Source organism: Myotis myotis, unplaced genomic scaffold (assembly GCF_014108235.1).
Source record: "Myotis myotis isolate mMyoMyo1 unplaced genomic scaffold, mMyoMyo1.p scaffold_m19_p_15, whole genome shotgun sequence".
NCBI classification, from domain to species: domain Eukaryota; kingdom Metazoa; phylum Chordata; class Mammalia; order Chiroptera; family Vespertilionidae; genus Myotis; species Myotis myotis.
This window is the reverse complement of record NW_023416319.1, coordinates 52747194-52768140: the sequence shown is the minus strand read 5'-3', so window position 1 is coordinate 52768140 and position 20947 is coordinate 52747194. Positions and strand designations below refer to the sequence as shown.

The following is a 20947-nucleotide window of genomic DNA, read 5'->3' as shown; positions in this document are numbered from 1 at the left end:
CAGTCCAGCCTACTCCCCAGGCACGCGGGGGTTTTTTTGCGGGAGCTTCTAACAGGTTTCCTGCTTCCAACTTGCCCCCTGGTCTGGTCTCCAGAAACCAACGAGAGTGGTTTGATCAGATGGTGTCATTCTCCACTCAGACCCTCCAGTGGGAAGTGAAGAGAGTGTGTGGGCATATGAAAGGGGACGGGAACGCTGCAGACACATGCGGACTCGGGGGCTGCAAGAGGAGCCTGTGCAGGGTGAATAGTGTCCCCCAAATGCATGTCCATCTGGAGCCTGTGATGTAACCTGATTGGGAAAGAGGAGTTTGCAGAGACCATATGGATTAGGGTTGGCTTTAAGTCCAGTGACTGGTGTCCTTATCAAAAGAAGCAGACAGTAGAAACACGAAGGCAGAGACTGACGCGATGCATCTATAAGCCAAGGAAAGCCCAGTATTGCTGGCAACCACCAAAAGCGAGGGAGAGGCAAGGAAGGACTCTTCCTAGAACCTCAGAGGGAACATGGCCCTGCTGGCACCTTGATTTCAGACGTCTAGCTCCCCAGACCGTGAGCGAATACACTTCCGTTGTTTTAGGCCTCTCTGCTGTGGTAAGGTGTACTGTACCCCTAGGAAATGAATGCAAGCCCTTATCCTGGCCTACACGGCCCAGCAGGGTTTGCTCTCACCTCTTACCACCCTCACTCCACCCCAGCAGCATTGGTCTTGGACAGGCCTCTTCTCTGCAAGCCACATATGATTCTGCCCCAGGGCCTTTGTACTTGAGGTTCCCTGGGATCTCCATGGAAACTTCATCCAGGTCTTGGCTGGGAAGTCATCCTACACAGAGGCCTTCCCTGACGGCCTATGTAACCAGCAAAGCCCCTTTAGTTCTCTTCACGGCATTTACTGCCAGCTGGTGCCTGGTTCCTTGTTTAGTATTTGCGTCTTCCCTCCACCAAGTAAGCCTCATGAGAGCCAGGACTTGTCTGTTGTGTTCATGGCTATCGCTAGTGCCTAGAGTGGTGCAAGGCATGTGCCCAGCATGTAGTCAGCGAATGAGTAAGAAGAACATCCACAGCCAGTTGAATATAGGGGCAGATTCCAAACAGGCAATTCAAGGAAAAAAATGCCTCTTTTTTTCCTCCACCTCAGTCTTGCTCATAATTAAAGAAATACAAATTAAGTCTGCAATGAGATCATTATCACTTTATTGTGAATGTGAGGGGAATTGGGGTGCTGGCCTAGGAATGTAACTTGGACCATCTCTTTATGCTTTTAAAAATTGAAATACATAATTTACATAATAAAATTCACCCATTTAAAGTGAATAATTCAGGGTTTTTTAGTATATTCACAGACTTATAGAACCATCACCATTACTTAATTGCAGTACATTTTAACTACCCTCAAAAGAAACCCCACACCCATTAGCAGTCAGTTCTCCTTCCGCACCAGCTAGCCCGGGGTGACCACTATCAAGTTTATGACTCTGTGGATTTGCCTATTCTGGACATTTCATGTGTCTGGTATCTTCTGCTCAGAATGAAATTCTCAAGCTTCAGACATAAAACATGAACATCATTCCCTTTTTATTGCCATGTAATCTTTCACTCTATGGATGGATTACAGGTTTATCTATTTATTAGATGATGGACGCTGGGTCGTTTCCACGTTGTGGCTAATGCGAATAATCCTGCTATGAACATTTGCTTACAAGTTTTTATGTGGGCATGAGCTTTCAAATATCTTGGCTATAGATCTAGGACTGTACTTGCTGGTAGTTCTTTGGCAACTCTATGTTTACAATCTCAAGGAACTGCCAGACTGTTTTCCAAAGCAACTACACAATTTTACATTGTCACCAGCATCATGCTAGAGTTCCAATTCCTCAACAGCTTCATTAATAGTTGTTATTATTCACATTTTTTATTATAGTCATCATAGTAGGTGTAAAGTGGTATTTCATGAGGATTTGATTTGCATTTCCCTAATAACTAATGGTGTGGAGCAACTTTTATTTTTAAATAAATCTTTATTGTTCAGATTATTACAGTTGTTCCCCTTTTTCCCCCCCATAGCTCCCCTCCACCCAGTTCCCACCCCACCCTCTGCCTTTACCCCCCCGCTGTCCTCATCCATAGGTGTATGCTTTTTGTTTCTGGGTCATACACATGGAAAATGTAGCTATTTCCATCCGCGACGTGTCCCTGTGTTTGGCCACACAGGGACCGTCTCAGCCTCACTGGGGCCATCACAGCCTCACAGGGACCGTCTCAGCCTCACAGGGGCCCTCTCAGCCTCACCGGGACCGTCTCAGCCTCACAGGGGCCGTCTCAGCCTCACAGGGGCCGTCTCAGCCTCACAGGGGCTGTCGCAGCCTCACAGGGGGTGCCGCATCTCACGTTGGGGGTGAAGGTGTGAGACAGAAGCTCCTCTCGCTGTCTCTCCTGCTGCTCCCTTGTGTATCGCTGATGTTGGAAGTTTCTGAGAGCAGTCTGCAGGTGCTGGACATAATACTTTAACTGGTCAACACGAAGTTTGGTATTCTGTCTTTTGTTGGGTGGCTCCTTGATGGACAAAATCTCCAGGCATTCTTGCTGGCTGAATATCTGGTATGCTTGCTTGGATTTTGTTTTCTACTAAGTGCACAGACTGCTTGTCTGCCGTCTCCTGGCGTCCCATGTGAGACTGGATCTGGTGACCTGTTTGTGTGTTTGCTGGTACAGCAGTTCCATGTTGCTGGCCCAGCCAGGTCCGGTTCTGTCTTCCTCTGAACCTGATTCTTCTTCTTGAGTGTGTCCCTTATGGGTGCGAGGAGTTGAAATCTGCAGTTTGTTGGGTTAAGCTGCAAAAGCTCAGATGGTTCCTTTTCTGCCACTGGCACAGCTTGGGCGGTGATGTAAATTGAGTAGGGCGGGGTCTCAGGGAGTCACCAGGGCGGAGCAAACAGCAATGGTATCTCCGCGACTCCTCGCCTCTCCGCGACTCCGCATCTCCAACCCTTTCGATTGAAAAAAACCGCGCATCCAGTTGCAGCCCGCCTGGCGCGTGACTCCGTACCTCTGTTCTTGGCGCCTCTGCATATTCTACTCTGTCTCAATACTCTTCTTTCTTTCCTTCCAGTTGTAGAACTTCCACTGGGCCAGCTTTCCCATGGTTCTGAATGATAGCTGTTTTGTCTTGTAGTTGGTATTTTCAATGTTGTTGTGGGAGGCAACACACACAGTCCTGTACCTTACGCCGCCATCTTGGTTCTCCATTGCAACTTTTTATGTTCTTATTTGTCATTTGCATGCTTATTTAGAGAAATGTCTATTCTGATTCTTTGCACAATTTTAATTTGCCTTTTATTGTTGAATTGTAAGAGTTCTATATATATTCTGGATATTACATCCTTATCATATATATGGTATACAAATATTTTCTCCCATTTTGGAGGTTGCCTTTCAATATCTTTATAGTGTCCTCTGAAGCACAAAAGTTTTAAATTGTGATGTCCGGTTCATCTCTTTTCTATTTGGTTGCTTATTTAAGAAACCATTGCCTAATTCAAGGTCACAAAGATACACACCTGTGTCTTCTAAGAGTTTATGGGTTTTGCTTGGTCTTAGATCCATTTGGAGTTAATTTTTGTACGTGGTGTGAGGTAGGGTTTCAACTTCATTCTTTTGCATATGGCTATCCACTAGTATCATTTGTTGAAAAGATTATGCTTTCTCTCATGAATTACCTTGCCACCCTTGTTGAAAATCAATTTTTATAGATAAACGGGCTTGTTTCTGGACTCTCAATCCTATTCCTGTGGTCTATATGTCTATCTTTGTACCACTACCATACAGATTTTATTACTGTAGCTTTGTAGCAAGTTTTGAAATGGAGAAAGTGTGTCCTCCAACTTAAAAAAAATACACACACACACACACACACACACACACACACAGTATATATACTAGGGGCCCGGTGCATGAATTCTTGCACCTGGCGGGTGGCAGGGGGCGGGGAGGGGGAGTCCCATGGCTTCGCACCTGTGGCTGCGCCGGTCCCCGGCCTCCCTCCAGCTATGGCTGGGCTGGTGGCCGGGGTCCCGATCCACCCACAGCCTGCTCACTTGTGCGTGTGCCCCCTGGTGGCCACTGCACATCATAGCACCTTAACTGACACTGGCCTGGATAAACATTGTGACAGCAACCGCACAATTTGCATATTAGCCTTTTATATATATATAGATTTTTATTGATTTCAGAGAGGAAGTGAGAGGGAGAGAGAGCTAGAAACATCAATGATGAGAGAGAATCATTGATTGGCTGCCACCTGCATGCTCCACACTGGGGATCGAGCCTGCAACCCTGGTATGTGCCCTTGACTGGAATCGAACCCAGGACCCTTCAGTCAACAGGCCGATGCTCTATCCATTGAGCTAAACCAGCTAAGGCCACCAACATTTTTTTTAAAAAAGGATTGCTTTGGTTATTCTAGGTTAGGGGTCCTCAAACTTTTTAAACAGGGGGCCAGTTCACTGTCCCTCAGACCGTTGGAGGGCCGGACTATAGTTTAAAAAAAAACTATGAACAAATTCCTATGCACACTGCACATATCTTATTTTGAAGTAAAAAAACAAAACGGGAACAAATACAATATTTGTATTTGCATGTGGCCCGAGGGCCGTAGTTTGAGGGCCCCTGTTCTAGATCCTTTGTATTTCTATGTGAATTTTAACAACAACTTCTAAATTTCTGCAAAAAAAAAAGCACCTAGAATTTTGATAGGGATCACATTGAAACTGAAGATCAATTTGGGGAGTATTGCCATGTTAACAATATTGTCTTCCAATCTATGAACATGGGATGTCCTTAGTTAAGACTAAATTAATCTCTTCCAATTTTGTTTTGTAGTTTTCCGTGGACAAGTCTTGCACTTCTTTTGTTAAATCTATTCCTAAGAATTTTAATTCTTTTTGATGCTATTGTGAATGGAATTGTTTTCTTAATTTTATTTTCAGAGTGTTCATCACCAGTATATAGGATTACAGCTGACTTTTGTGTATTGACCTTGTAGTCTACAATCTTGCTGAACTTACTTATTAGTTCTAAAAGCTTTGTGTGTGTGTTGATTAGGATTTTCTATATACAAGATTATGTCATCTGTAAATAGAGGTTGTTTTACTTCTTCCTTACAACGTGGATGACTTTTATATCTTACACATTGCCTAGTTGCCCCGATTAGAACTTCCAGTGCAATAGTGGATAGAAGTTGAGATCTTTTTAAATGCAGATGTTTACAGCTAGAAGTTTTCATCTAAGCACGGTTTTAGCTGGATTCCATAAGTTTTGGTATATTGTGCATTCATTTTCATTTATAGTTAGCACTTTAAAATTCCCCTTATGATTTTCTTCTTTTTCCTGTGGTTATTTAGGAGTGTGTTGTGTAATTTTCACATACAGGGTAGAATAAAAGTAGGTTTACAGTTGTGAATACAGAAAACACAGAGTTAGGCCCATTTCCATATTTGTGAATTTCCAAGATTTCTTTCTGTCATTGACTTCTGCTATTCCATTGTGGTCAAAAGACATACTTTGTATGGTTTCAGCTATTTTAAATTTATTAAGACTTGCTTTATGACAGCACATGGTTTATCTTGGATTATGTTTCATGTGCACTCGAGGAGAAAATATGTTCTGTTGTTGTTAAGTGTCCTATACATGTCTGTTAGGTATAGCTGGTTTATAGTATTGATCAAGTCTTCTATATCCTTACTGGTATAGTTGTTTTATCCATTATTGAAAGTGGGGTGTTGAAGTCTCCAACTATTTTTGTTGAATTGTCTATTTTATCCACAATTCTATCAGGTTTTGCTTCTTAAATTTTGGGGCTCTGTTATTAGGTTACAGCTTCTTGACCGATTGACCCTTTTATCACTAAAAAATGTCCTTTGACTCTAGTAATAATTTTTTCTTAGAGTCTGTTTTATCTGATAAAGTTTATTTTGTTGATACTAAATTCTGTTTTGTTTGATAGAGCCATTTTAGCTGTCTTTTGGTTACTGTTTACATGGAATATCTTCCATTCTTTCACTTTCAACCTATTTGACTTTGAATCTAAAGTATGTCCCTTGTAGAAAGCCTATAGATAGATGATGTTTTTAAATCTATTTGCCAACCTCTGACTTTAATTGAAGTGTTTCATCCATTTGCATTTTATGTAAATTATTGATAAGACAGGGTTTACTATTTGTTTTTCATATGTTATGTCATTTTTGTTCTTCTATTCCTTCATCATTGCCTTCTTTTATGTCGAGTAGATATTTTTAGTTCCATTTAAACTCCCTTGCCTTTATTTTATATATATTTTTGAGTTATTTTCTTAGTTGTTGCTTGGCAGATTACCATTAACATCTTAATTTATAACAATGTAGTTCAGATTAATACCAACTTAATTTCAGTAGCACACACAAACTTTGTTCCTCTTCAGTTCTAATACCTCCTCTCTCCTTTGTGCTCTTATTGTCATAAAATTTACATCTTTATACATTGTGTACTCATCGGCACGTATTTATTTATTTTTTATTATTTTAAATAATTCTTTATTGTTGAAAGTATTACATATGTCCTCTCTTTTCCCCCATTGATCCCCTCCAGTGCTCCCGCCCCCTCCCCGCCCCAGGCCTTCGGCACCCTATTGTCTGTGTCCATGGGTTATGCATATATGCATGCAAGGTCTTTGGTTGATTACTTCTCATCCACCCACCCTCCCCCACTTTCCCTCTGAGATTCCGCACTAAGTTCCATGCTTCCATGTCTCTGGATCCACTTCGTTTATGTTGTTACTTAGATTCCACATCTGAGTGAGATCATGTGATACTTGTTTTTCTCTGTCAGGTTTATTTCACTTAGCATGATACTCCCCAGGTCCCTCCATGCTGTCTCAAAGGGTAAGAGATTCTTCTTTTTTACTGCTGCATAGTATTCCATGGTGTAAATGTACCACAGCTTTTTATCCACTCATCTACTGATGGGCACTTGGGCTGTTTCCAGATCTTAGCTATTGTAAATTGTGCTGCTATAAACATAGGGGTGTATATATTCTTTCTGATTGGTGCTTTGGGTTTCTTAGGATATTATCACATTTTCTCTATCCATTCATCTCTTGATGGACATTTAAGTTGTTTCCATCTCTTGGCTATTGTAAATAATGCTGCAGTGAACATGGGGTGCAGATATCTCTTCAATATAGTGATTTTATTTCTTTTGGATATATACTCAGAATTGGGGTTGCTGGATCTATTTTTAATTTCTTGAGAAAACTCCATACTGTTTTCCATAGTGTCTGTACCAATCACAGTCCCAGGAAACATGCACAAGGGTTCCTTTTTCTCTACATCATCAATCCTCAACCACATTTGATAGCTCTTGTCTTTTTGAGGATAGCCATCTTAACAGGTTTGAGGTAGCATTTCATTGTGGTTTTGATTTGCATTTCCATAATGATTAGAGATGTTAAGCTCCTTTTCATGTATCTGATAGCCATTTGAATATCTTCTTTGGAAAAAAATGTCTGTTCAGGTCCTTTGCCCATTTTTATGTTGGTTTATTTGGGGTTTTGCTGTTGAGTTATATGAGTTCCTTATATGGTTTGGAACCCCATCAAATGTGTGCTTTGCAAATATTTTCACTCATTCCATAAGTTGCCTTACTTAATTTCTTTGAATATATTTAAAGTAGCTGATTTAAAGTTTTTGTTTAATAAGTGAAATGTACTTCCTAGGGGCAGTTCTGATTGCTTTTTTGCTTGTGGGTCATATCTTGTTTCTTTAATGCCTTTTAATTTATTTTATTTTTTGTTAAAGCTGGACATTTAAAATAATTCAGTGTGGCAACTCTGGAGTCAGATTCTCCCTCCTCTTCAGGGTTTGTTGTCATGGATGTTTTTTGAAGTCATTGTTGTTTGTTTAGTGACTTTTCTGAATTAGTTCTGCAAAGTCTGTATTTGGTGGTGTGTAGCCACTGTAGTTTCTGCTTCATTATGTTAGTTGTCATTTAACTAAGACAACTTAGAGGTTTCCTTAAATGCCTGGAACCAGAAAGTCTGCCGGTCTCTGCCCAGAGCACTGTGTGCCTGGTGGGGCACCCCTCACTCTCAGCTGGTAGATGAGGACTCTGCCTTAGCCTTCATTTCCCGTTTGCACAGAGCCTCGAAGTCGGCCAGAGTGAGGGCTGAGGATCTCTCAGGGCTTATGTGAGCACGTGCACAAGCCTGGGCATGCAATGAACGTGGCCTTCTGGATTTCAGGAACACACTGCAACCTTTTAAAGTGCCTGTGGACATCTCATTCCTAAGCCTTGTCTTTTAAGCTTTTTAATTATTGTTTGCTCCAACTGTTATCTACTGCCACAGGCAGCTGAGAAGTTACGTACCTGCAACTGTTCCGACAGTCAGTCCTGGAGAACAGGCCTTTTGTACCAGTGAGCTCTGAATCAGGTCAAACACAGAGATTCATGCCAACAGGATCTTCCAGGAAACTAGCGGAAATAATGACAATTTTCTGGGAATGAGACCTTGGAAGCGTTTCAGTCCTGTTCGGCTCCCCACAGTGGCTTCCAGGCTTTTCATGACGTGTGTGGGGGTCTTCGAGGCACTGGGAGCTAATGAGTTGGGGGAGGGGCTAGGGCAAGTTAACACACCACAAAGCTTATGATTCTTACTGAGGTTCAGCTACTTTCTCTGTGTCAATAAATACTCCCTCATCTATCCAAGCCCTTGATTAATTTCTGAAGTTCTAAAAAAAGGAGTTGATTCTGATCAGATTTGCTAGTTTTCTTGCTGCTTTTATGGGACAAGAGAGAGTTTTCGGAGATGATTACTCTGACCTCTCCCTGACATGGGGCCATGCTCTTTTGAGAGCATGTCTGTGATATCTCTCTAAACTGAAAATGCACATAATCTTTGATCCAACAAGTTCAATTTCAGGAGTTTATTCTTCCAATATGGTCACACATTTGGCTAAAGACCTTTGGTCAAGAATGCTGGTGGAGGAATATTGTGGTCACTGTATCATGGCTGAGTGCCTGTTGCCAGGGGACTTACAGTGCATGGGGCAGCCCAGCCACCCAGCAGAATGCCCTGCAGCTGGTGCAGATGTGAGGGGCTGCCCAGGGAAAAGAGCATATTGAAAACAGTGTGGGGAGCACGAGCCTTTAGTTCAGAAGACGAACCCTGTATCGCATGTAAATAATTTCATGAACACAGAGACATTTTGGAAGGTTGCACACAAGAAACTGTTAGTGGTGGAAGTCTCGGGGGGGGGGGGGGGGCGGGGAGGGCTGGAGCCCGGGGTGGGAGGGGGCGTACTTTTCTCTGTTTGATCTTTTGTATGGTGGAGTATTTTCTCGTGAGCATCGTAGTGCATTTTCAGTTTTAGAATGGGTAAAATGAACAAGCAAACTAGGCAAGTAAGTGTGTGGGCTCATGGGTGAGCCCTGCGCAGGTAGGTCTGGTCGCCTTCTCTTCCTGGGTTCTAGGTAGAAGAATGAAGAGCACTCCTCTACCGGCCGTGCCCACACCCAGGGGTCCCCCGGACAGAGGTGGCAGGGCACATGCTCTTGTCTTATCGGTGTGACTTCACCTGGTATTCTCAGGACAGGCCTGGCCAGCCGTGGCCACGGTCGCCCCTCAGTGATGGCCAGGAACTGGGGCACTTGCCAGGAGGCCGCAGCTGCCTGGTGAGGGGAGAGGGTGTGGCAGCTTCCTTCCGAGCCTAGGGTTCTGGGAACGGCCTTCCTGGGACGTTTGTGCTGTTCTAGGAACAGGCTGGTGCACAGAGCCATATGGGCTCCTGCACACACGACTCGCCTCGTGTCCAGGGGCATCGAGTCCCCTTCCACCAACCTGGTGGAACTGCCTTCCAGGGAGCCTCCTCCGACCCCCACTCCGTGCCGTAGCCTTTCTCATCACCATTTTCTCTCTCTGGTTCAAGACAGGCTCTGTCTGCACAGATCTCAGGGGCAGGCAGGTGCATGGGAAGGGGGCACAGCTCCCAAGGCCCGTCTCCTGCTCACACCCGTCAGCCTCCCAGCCTCCCTCTGACACTCCCCAGTGCCTCTCCCAGCTCAGAGGTCCACGTGGCTGTCAGGGTCTCCCTGTCCATCACAGTGAGGACAGAGAGGGCTAGGAGGTGCTCATGGGATCCCCAGGCGCCGGGGTGCCTTTTCAGGTTGCAGGACCTTTGCAGGACTGCGTGCAGGTATGGAGATGGGACAGTGGACGAGGAAGTCCGGGGAGGGACCTGCTCTCCCCAAACCCAGGATAATGTATAAGCAAACCGTCAAAAGCATAATGCGACTCTCCCAGAGAGTGGAGGCCAGTGAAGTAAATAGGGAAGCTCAAGCACAGGGGCCCCTGTCCTGCTGGGGTAAAGCCTGTCCCTGAAGGAGGCTCAGAGGCACCTGCCCGGACCCTGGCACCTCTGCTCTTGGCTCCTGCTTCCCACAGGCCTGGGGCCCTGCTGGGCCGAGCTCATGCCCAGGGTGTGCAGGGGCGGGTCTCAGTGTGCCTTGGCCCAAGCAGTCGCAGGGCATGTGTGTCCAGAGAGATGTCTTGGTGGCTGGGGCTGTGTAGGTGAAGGGGTCACTGGGCACGCCTGCAGGGTGATGCCCAGGAGGAGGAGAGCCCCGGCCAGGCCAGCCCTGACCGCCTCCTCCTAATCCAGGCAGGTTTGACCTCCTTCACTCCCAACTGCACCCAAGCCAGCTGGTCCCGAGCATCCCCTACCCCTACCCCCGACACACACGATCACACTCACCAGGGATCGCAAATGTGTGTTCTCCAACTGGGTCTCCTCTGAGAACTGTGGGCAGCAGCAGGCGACCTTGTGGGAAGGAGGGGAGGGTGGCCACTGACCCGGGCGTCCCTACATGGTTGCAGGTCCCGGGAGTCTTCCCTGATCCTGGAGCAGACAAAGGTGAGCCTGACCTAGACATGTTTGCGATGGGCATAGCACTTGACAGCTGTTCGGCTGCCTCCAGCCTCTGGGCCTTCGCCACAGAGCAGGAGGGACGTGGGCCCAGAGTCCCTGGGACTGAAATTCAGGATGGCCCCTGCCTTCTTCCTGGCTGACCAGAGGGCAGTGACCTCAGTCTCCACCTGGCCGAGCCCCTGCCCCGGCAGGGAAATGAGGACAGAGAGGGCACCGGAGGCATCGTGTCCTCTCCTTGCAGGGCCCGACGAGCCATCCTAATGGGGGAGGGGGCGCGAGAGCAGTGGATACGAGGACGGGGTCCTGTGCACCCCTAGCAGGCAGGACAGAGGGGTCTGCCTGGGACCCACGAGTACTGACTCTTTGGAGCCAGAGGCAGGGATGCAGAGACATGGGAGACTAGGCCCCACACCCAGTGTGGACCCCAGGCATGTTCTGCCCAGACTGGGGTCCCATGGCCCTAATTCCTGAGGCGGAGGAGATGGGGAGCAGCAACAACGGCACAGCTGAGTCCCCACACAAGGAGACCAACCACAGACCCTGTAGAGCGTGTGCTGTTCTCTGGGGGGCTTCAGCTCCAAGAGGAGAGTGGTGTGAGGGGGCGGCCCCCAAGCAGCTCAGCTCTCCCTGCCAGGCTAATTGACCTCCTGGTCCACCTCTCTGCCCAGTAGCCTCAGGGCTGTATTCTGTATTATCCGAGGTGGCCAGCCGCAGGGCCCTTAAGAAATTACCAGTCCAGATGGGGAAACTGAGGCACACAGAGGGGCAGGGCTTGCCCAGGGGTCCACAACAAGCCTCATGCCCCCAGTCCAGCGGGGGCCAGTCCCCTGCCTGAACTCAGATCCCAGTGCCATGCAGCAGCCTGTGTCGCTGGGCTGGTCCTGCACCCTTCCTCGTGTGCCAGGAGGAATGAGCCATGGATTCTGGCATCTGTTCATTTTCCATGAAGAAGGACTTTTGGAATATTGAGATAACCAAAATCCACACAAGCCATGCTTGCATTTCATACTGCAGGCGTTTGGACTCTGCCCAAGAACACACCAGCAGCCCAGAGGCCTGCCCCTCTGGGTGCAGGGGAGGGTCCAGGGACAGGCAAGCCCTAGGTTAGGGTCCAGAGGAGAGAGACAGTCACCATGAGGGTCTTGTAACTGGACAATCAATGGGTCCGCACTGCCTGTCACTACCTGAGCCAATTAGGCAGAGACAGGGTTGAATCATATGAGTGTTTATTCCAATCCTGCCAGCAGGTCATCCACAAACGTCTGCTCTGCACCCCCCACAAGCCGCTGCTTATATTGGGTAGGAGGACAAAGATCACCTGGGGAAGTAGCCAAAGGGAAGGCCAAGTGGGCAGTTAACAGGTCAGCAGAGGTCTGGGTCTTCAAAGGGCTGTCTATTCTGGCTTCTGGCTCTGGTTTTTGCAACAAAGTTGTTAATCTTTCCATGATAACAGGCCGCTCCCTGATGGGGAGGGGGCTGCATCGCCAGGTGAGCTCTCCGGTCCCAAGTGCGGCTGCCAGCCAGGTGAGAATGTGCCTTCTTTAATCAGAATAAAACAATGGTTAACAGAGCATGATTCATATTTCTTACAATTCTAACTGGTTCCCCAACATCCTGTTTCTGCCCCATCAGTCTTGGGGCATCTTCTGGGAATGGTGTCTTTCCCTTGATTTCAAGAGTAAAAGGGAATACATATTCCCAAGATTCACATCCCCAACCCCACCTGCAGCTGTGGATTTTGAGAGATTGGGAAGTGAGGGTTCCTAACTCCGATTCACAACCTAACTAAATGGCCTCAGCCTTGTTTCCCCCTTTGCAAGTGGAAATAACGCTTTGATCTGCAAAGTCAGCCCTCTACTGCAGGGGTCTGCATGAGCCCTGGAGGAGGCCAGATGCTGGGCTGGGCTGGGCTGGCCTCAGAGGGCTGTGTGGGGAGGCTGCAGGGAGCGTGGCTAGCTGGCAGCCCCGAGGCTGTTGGTGGAAGGCTCCACCTGGTCTGAAACAGTGAAGTGCTTCCAGCCAGTTGGGAAACAGCTCCTGCAGGTTTAGCCCCAGGAGGTTAAGGCTGTCAGCCCAGTTGCCCTGTGAGTGCTGAGGAGGTGTCAGAATCCTCAGGGCATTCTCAGCAGGTGAACACCTCTCAGGTAGCATGCATCCCCATCCCACCTCCAACTCGGCCCCCTGGAACTTCTGGACAATGCCAAGGACAGCCAGGAGCATCCAGGTGCCTTTCGCTGCAGCCGCCCGCATTGGTCTCTCTGTGCCTCACATGCACCAACCTCCTTCGAGACGTGGGGCATGTGCCCTTGCTGGGCTCCCTGCCTGGCATGCCCTTCTGGTGCCTCCACAGGCTGGCAACCCGGCATGGCAGTCTCTGCTCCAGGCTCTCCTTCCAGGGAGGCCTCCTCCGACCCCCACACTCCGTGCCGTAGCCTTTCTCATCACCAGCCATAATTTTGTTCATTTGTTTACTTGCTGACCATCCTGCATCCTACGGCCCTAAGATAAACCCTGAGAGCAGAGCAGGGATTGTGTCTCTGAGAACTTAACACATAGTAAGGGCTCATCCGCCCTGGCCAGTGTGGCTCAGTTGGTTGGGCATCGCCCTGTGCACTAAAGTTTGCTGGTTCGATTCCCATTAGGGCACATGCCCAGATTGTGGGCTTGATCCCCGGTAGGGGGCGTGCAGGAGGCAGCTGATTAATGTTTCACTATCACATTGACGTTTCTCTCTTTCCTTCTTACTTTCTCTCTCTCTCTCAAAATCAATAAAAATGTGTTGTTTTTTTAAATGACTAGTCTAGTGGAATGCAAATTACCAGCCAATTGCTGAAGAACCCACAAATGAGGAATGCAGTTCCAGGGCCCTAGTGATTCCTTCCCCCACACCCTCACCTGGTCAGACATCACTAATCTAACACAGAACATTCGATTCAAGAAGCCTAGACAGGTGCTCTGATTCTCCCAGAGAGGCCCTGGGGGGAGCCACTAGCCCTCCCTGAGAGGTTGTGGGAGGAAGACTAGGGCGTAAGGTGCATGTTGTGCGTGGGCTGGCTGTCCAAGGTGAGGCCCTTGAGGCTGCTCCCAGGGTCAGGAAGACTTCCTGCAGGTGGGCCGTGCAGGCCCCGTCTGGGGGGAGTCTGAACTTGGGGAGCTACTGGCACCTGCCAGGGAGGCTGGTCTGGGCTTCAGCAGCCTCACTCCAGAACTGGCCCGACGAGGGGGTGCTGTGCAAAGGAAGTTCTGCTTTGAGAAATGAATTCATTTCTTCGTGAGCAGGAGCCGATGTGGGCTCTCTGAGATGTCGGGCAGGGCGTGGAAAGGGCTGGAGCGAGGCCTCAGACAGCCCTGGTGGCACTCGCTGGCCCACCCCTCACACTCAGGTTTGGAACCGAAGCTCTGCCTGCAGCGTGTGGTGGGTGGTTAGTGCTCGCCCTCAGTGCCTGCTCCTGCGTGGTCCCTGGGGCACAGTACAAACTTGCACCCGTGCTGCTGGCAGCCCGGCCGCCCCTTGGCCTCCCCCATCCTGAAACCCAAGCCCCGGAGGTCCTAGTCTCGTAGGGTCTTTGTCTGACCCTGTCCACACCCCAGTGTTGGAACCTCTGTTCCAATCCCCAGCTACCTACTTCTGTTCTGCCAGGCCCATTGCTCTGCCCTTGGCCACCTTCCATCTTCTAGAACCCAAACCTTCCAGCTGCACCTTTGTGAAGGCGGGAGCAGTGCCTGCACCAGAGGCGCCTTTGCCTTGGTCTTTGGGGCATGAGGAGAGGGAGGCCAAGGCCCAGTGTCCCCAGATGCTCCTTCCCTGAGTCATCTGCTCTGAGGTGGCCCCGCAGACGTGGGAGGGGCGCAGACAGCTTTGCCGGCCGTGTCTGGCACATCAGTTTTTGTTTGTTTGTTTTCTCTCTCAACTATTTTTAAAACATAATTGTTCCGAAGTGTAACAGACATACAGAGAAGTGCATGAGTCTTCAGTGTGTAGCTCAGCGATTTTCCGGGGGTGAACATGTGGGTAACGGGCATCCAGCCCCGCAGCCCCCCCTCAACCCTCCGCCAGCCCTCTGACATGGACGTGCATGGAGTCCTGATGGATGTGCGTGTCTGTTTCTGGTGGCCCATGTGATGGGTGGGCAGTCCTTGTGGCGGTTGTCTCTGTCCATCCTCATTGCTGTCAGGGCCGCCTGGCGGGGCCGCTTGGCGGCTCCGCCTGGAGCCGTGGTGAAGAGCACGGCTCAGTGCTCGGGATGTGGCTGCTTGGGAGTGAACAAGCGTTTCTGGTGGGTCTCCACCCGGGAAGGGAGCCTGGGCCTGCATATGCTTGGCTTCCACACGCACTGTGGGACCCTCTTCCCTGCGCTGTCCCAGGTCACACCCACCAGTGGCTGGGCCTTCCCATTGGGCCACACCCTTGTCAGCACTTGGCATGTTCTGTCTTTCCGTTTTAGCCACTCTGGTGGGTGTATGGCAGTGTCACACTGGTTTTGATTTCCCTTCCTGATAACCAATGAACTTGAATATTTTTTCTTATGTTTATCATCCTCTTTCATATCCTTTTTTTGTGTGACATATCTTCTTAAGTCTTATGCCCATTTTTAAACACTCAGGTCTTCTGACTTTTAATTTGTTTGAGTTTTTTATATTCTGGATATAAGGCCTATACTAGATATACTTAGTATACCAAGTATTTCTACATCTGCACACACGCGCGCCTGCGTGCACACACACACACACACACATTTATTCAACAGATAGGTGTCACGCCCCCGTGTGCAAACATGTCACAGTCACTGGGGCACAGCAGTGAACAAAACGAAGGCCCTGCCTCATGGAGCTCGGACTCTCCCTAGGGGAGCCTAACTAAGGCGATGGGTTCCTGTGTGAGCCCACAGCCCTCCCTGCAGGACCTGCTCCCTGTGCCCAGCCCCTCCCACAGCTTCTTGCAGGGGAACGCCCAGCAGGGATAGCGCTGGCACTCCTGTCTCCCCGCCTCCTTGGGCACCAGGAAGGATGTAGATGTAGTCCAGGTGCACACAGAAATGCTGAGCTCACCCCTGTGAGCGAAGGAGAGGGCCATCGTGTCTGTGAGGATGCTCCTGGCAGAGACAGTGGGCAGGGGGCCCTCCTTCCTCCCGGGGAAGCCTGTGGGGAAGCAGGTGGGTTCTGTGGGTGAGCACACCTGGGAGACACTCTGTGCTGTACAGGAAGGCACCTGGGGCTGCACGTCAGCTCAGCCACCTCCTCTGGCTGTGTAACAGAGAGGCAGAGGGGAAGGCTTTCTCGGGGTGCCGGTGGCAGCAGGGGTTTTAACTGCCCACATGGGCTCCCTAAGACAATATTATGGACACCTTAGGGACCAGATGTCCTGCAAGGCTGTGGGGCGGGGCTGAGGACCGCGGGGCCAGGTGGCTGGAGGCGTCTCCAGGCCCAGGCCCAGGGCTCACCCGCTTTGGTGCTCTGTAGCCATCCGTGCAGGCCCAGGACCCAAATGCCCGACTGGCTGGAGGGTGCCACAGTCCCTGGCAGAGGCCACTGGAGCTTTGCCTGACGTGAGCAGCAGAGGCAGCAGGGGAGCAGTGTGGAAGGTTAAGGGCTGGTGTGCTAGCTGCCTGCAGCCCTGGCCATTTATTATTATTTAATCCTCACCCAAGGATGTGTTTGTTTGTTTTTTAATTGATTTGAGAGAGAGAGGAAGGGAAAAAGAAAGAGAAAGTGAAAGATTGATGTGAGAGAGAAACATCGATCAGTTGCTTCCTAACTGTGCCCCAACTGAGGATCAAACCCACAACCTAGGGATGTGCCCTGACGGGGTATCAAACCCACCATCTGTTTGGTGTACAGGATGATGCTCCAACCAACTGAGCCCCTCAGTCAGGGCAGCCATGGCCATTTCTGCTTGGTGCCCCCTCTCTGCCCCCCCTGCCCACCCATGGTTAGGCCTGCAGGCACTGAAGCCGTGAGGGCTGAGTTCCAGGCCTAGAAGAGAAAGCGGGGCTGGGACAGAGCTCGAGAAGGAGCTGCTCCAGCCTCCGCACCCTCTTGGACAGGCCAGCGCCGGGCCCAGCACAGCCCCTCATTCCCCGGGGCAAATAACGGGATGAGGCTGTCCCCCTTCTGCATTGCCTGGGGACAGAGGCTGAGGTCCGAAACGGGCCTTGTCCCGGGCCCACAGCCATGGAGGAACTGGGAATCGGGCTGTCAATTATTTTTTAACTTGTGTTTTCAAAAATTAATCTCGTGACTGGCAGGCAAAGAAGAAGGGGTAGCCAGGAGGAGAGACAGCTGTCTCCTACAGCTCCCAGCAGAGGGTGGACATCCTGGGAACCCCCTGGATACTGACAGGGGTCCCCCCCCCCTCCCCGGCCCAGGGCTGCTCCTGAGCTCCCAGGGGCTTGGCTCCGCTCCTCTGGGGCCGCCCTGCTCCCCCTCAGGAGGAAGAAAGCATGTCGCTGCTCCGCTCTGGTGATGGGTCCCGGGATCGCACTCCTGCTTCCTCTCCCCACCCAGCCTCTGGGCTCCAGCTCAGGTCTCCAGAGGGGGCGCTCTTGGGCGGTCCATCTTCTTCATAGGAACTGGGAGCCTGGGTGGGGGGCTGGAGCGCGGTGGAGGGGAGACCTGTCACCTGACAGGATTCCTCGGAGCGTTGGGGCTCGGGGGTGGAATGAGCCTCAGTGTCATGTGCCAGCGCCGCCCCGCGCGTGTCTCAGATTGGTCCTCCCACCGGAGCAGCTGGTGTCCCCGCGTTCACAAGAGGAAATGGAAGGGCAGAGCTGGTGGAGTGAGCACCCCGTCAGGGGACGCATCCAAGCCCCGCGCGGGGCCAGCGCCTCCGTGGCTCTGTAGTGGACATCGAGAAGGCGCGGTCAGGTGAGGGAGGGAGAGGGGAGGTGCTCGGGAAAGGAAAGGGGGTTCAGGGCTCTCTGAGAGCGGGGTCCCACCCCCACCACCGCTCCCTTCCCACAGCGCCCTTGCCGGGCACAGCCGGCGCGCCCAGCACCGCTCCGATCCGCCGCCGCCGGAGCGCCGTGCCTTTCGCTCGCCCGCCCATCCCCGCGCCTCCCGGCGGCCCTCCGGCTGCCGGCCCCATCCCACCCCGCCCCGGCCCGCCCCCTCCCCGCCTCCGCCCGCTTCCCGGCCTGGCTTCGCCTTTCCCGCCCCGCGCTTCCCGGCCCTGGCCCGGCTGGTCCCGCGGTACCCCCCCCCCCCCCCCGGCCCCGCCCCGCGGAGGCTGCGAGCGGCGGGAGGAGCGAGGAGGAGGAGGAGGCGGGAGTGCATTGCGCGGGGAGCAGGCGGCGGGATGGTTCTGGAGTCCCAGGTAGGGCGCGGGGCGGGACAGGCAGGTGGCGGGTTCTGCGGGGAAGCGCCGGGCGGGCGACCCCCTGATGGCAGCAGGCCCGGTGCGAGCGGTTTCTGCGCCGCAGGCCTGGGGAAGGGGTTCTGCCATCGGGAGGGAGTGCGACCCGACCGTCCCCTCCGGAACCCCTGGCCCAGAGGGAGCCGCCCCCCCCCCCCCAACCACTTCTGCGTCATCTCCAGGGGCACCTGCTGCCAGGTGGGCGGCGCCCAGGGCTCAGGACTGGGATGGCCCGGCTGCCACGGCCCTTCCTGATGGGCTGTGGCTGAGGGCACCAGCAAGCCCGGTAGGGACTCCTGTGGGTGAACAGGGCGAGGGGAGGCAGGAGACGGCCGTCCTGGGAGCAGGTGTAAAACAGGATGGCCGCCCCGGGCCTGGCACAGTCAGGCGGGTAAAAACCAAGATTCCCCAAGTCCTTCCTTAGACTCCAGGGGCCCGGAACCGCCTGTTAGCCCCGGAGGAGGGGCAGGGAAGGGGCGGCCTGTGATGAAGTGGGCACGTGGGCGAGATGAGAGCATGTGAAACTTCTGCTGCTTATGTAAGGGTGTGTGGGAGAGAGGGGAGGCCTGTGTGGGGCAGGATTCGCGGGGGCCCACAAACGCTGGTGGGTTTCAGGAGAGTGGAGCTCCAGGATGCGGGCAGCTTCCTCTCTGCTGGCGGGAGGCCACGGCCCTGCCCTAAGGTTAGTCCTGAGCATGAGTGTTGCCTGCCCATGGCTGTTTCCCAAGGCCCTGCCTTGCAGGCGCACCCAGCAGTGTGACAGGTGCTCCCTCTGTTCCAATCCCCCTTTGCTCGGAGCTGACCTGCAGATGGGGCACCAGGGGAGGGCCAGTGCTGACAATCCTGCTCAGCCTGGCTCACCGGGCCGACAATGTGGTGCCCAGGGTCCTGACCGCCAGTGCGGGCAGCTGTTTGCACCTTGGGTAGGTGGACGAGGAAGGCCTCAGCGTGCGCTGCCTGTGCATGGAGACAGACCAAGGGGAGACCTGCGGTGCGGCCGCGGGAGCAGAGGGGCGGGCAGGAAAAGACCCTGCGGGGCTTTGAGGAGGAAGCCACCTGAGTGTCCAGGGGTCAGCCTGGAGGCGGTGTCAGGAGCAGAGCAGGTGAGGACACGGGCCAGCGCAGGTGCAGGGGCTCAGAGGCGCTAGGCAGGGAGGTAGCCGTGGAGGAGAGGAGGTGATGCCCGGGCCTTACTGATTGCAGGGGTGCGGTACTGCAGGTGGAGAGGTGGGAAAGGGTGCAGGTGGAGCGGGGGGGGGGGCGGGGGGGGAGGCAGTGGACAGACTTGGGGAGCAGGCATCCAGGATGTTCCTGGAGCCCCAGGTAGGGCTTCCGTGTGTGACATGCAGGGTGGAGGGTCCTGGAGGTGGCAACAGGGACAGACTACCCACCCTACAGCCAGGTGGCATCACCTGCAGGAGAGTCCTGGGTTCGGGAGAGGTCTGGCCTGGAGGGCTAATTTGGAGCCTGAGCTTGCTCCGCCCTGTGGGCCCCCTGCCACTTCCTGGCCACACTGCCTACACCTGTACCTGCTGGCTAAGGACAGCCTGGCCCTGGGCCCGGCCTATCCAAGCACCACGCTCCCATCTTGCTGAGCTTCCTGCAAGGAGACGGGAGGCCCTCCAGTGAGCTTCACCTGGAGAGGCAAGGGGAGCTGAGGGAGCCGCTCCTCGGGTATGACTTGGCTGCTGTGTGCCTTGGGGGCTGGCTGAGGTGTGGGAGTCAGGGGACAGCCCCACCTGCAGGTCGCATACCCATCAAGCCAGGGCCCACAGTCTTCCAGGGCTGAGCAGCCTGGGAGGCCCCTTTGGGGAGAGAACCACACATTGGCTTTGGGATGGGCAGGGTTTGCCTTGGGCGCAGGATGGAGCTGTGGTGCCTGTGGAAGCTGCCTGCACCCTCCACACCTCTGGGCTCCTTGACCTTCACCCTTCAGGGTAGCTGCTGGAGAGTGTCCAGAGGAGGGCTAGGTCTGTTGGGACTGGGGTGTCGGCCTGGAGACCTGTGATGTTGCCCTGCTTTTCCTTCGCTTAACCCACTGGAAAACTCCTGGTCATCCTTAGAAGCCCATCTAAAAAATCACCTCCTAAAAACAAACATAAATAATCACCTCCTCCAGGCAGCCTTTCCTGCTTTCTCTTTTTAGCATTAGTTCTCCCGCCCTTGTTCCTCCTCAGCACCCAGCAAAGACCCCTCATTCCAAGTTGCTCACACTGCACTGTGGTGTTACATTCGTCTCCCCTGGCAGACACGGAGCTCCCTGGGTTCTATTTCCAAGTGTGAGGCACAGGTCAGCAGGGCCCCGTGGATGTTTGTTCACTGAATAAGTGAGGGAAGAAAGGACAGAACAAGCCTGTCGTCAGGAAACAGCGTGTGGCCTGTTTCTGCCTAGTTCTGCCTCCTTGGTTTACACACAGGGAAACTAAGGCGCTCAGGGCCCCAGCTTGCCTGAGTTCAGCCAGGAGGTCAGGGGTCAGAGCTTGCAGCAGCACCAGGAGCAGGGGGAGCCCACATGCATTCTGGGACTGGCTGACCCCAGAGCCTGCTCTCCCTTGGGCACCGGGCTAGGAGCATCATCCTTAGAAGAGGGAGAGCAAGTTCCTAAAGGAGGCTGGACATCTGCAGGGCCCAGCCCAGAGGG

At 52.2% G+C, this 20947-nt stretch overlaps 1 protein-coding gene across 4 annotated transcripts in view; it reads left to right on the top strand.

Annotated features, from left to right (window-relative positions):
- RASGEF1A (RasGEF domain family member 1A) overlaps nucleotides 1–20947 on the top strand; it is a 72126-nt gene that overhangs the window by 26314 nt on the left and 24865 nt on the right. Inside the window, exon 1 of one of the 4 annotated variants that reach the window (XM_036337305.1) lies at nucleotides 17657–17819. The exons of 1 other annotated variant lie outside the window; for it this stretch is intronic. Coding sequence is in view for 1 of the 3 variants with exons in the window: in XM_036337303.1 (XP_036193196.1) it covers nucleotides 18250–18267 (18 nt within the window). In the remaining 2 variants the exon portion in view is untranslated. Of the gene's footprint in view, nucleotides 1–17656; nucleotides 17820–18173; nucleotides 18268–18870; nucleotides 18989–20947 lie in introns of those variants that run through there. 2 more of the 4 variants (XM_036337303.1, XM_036337306.1) reach the window with 2 other exon arrangements.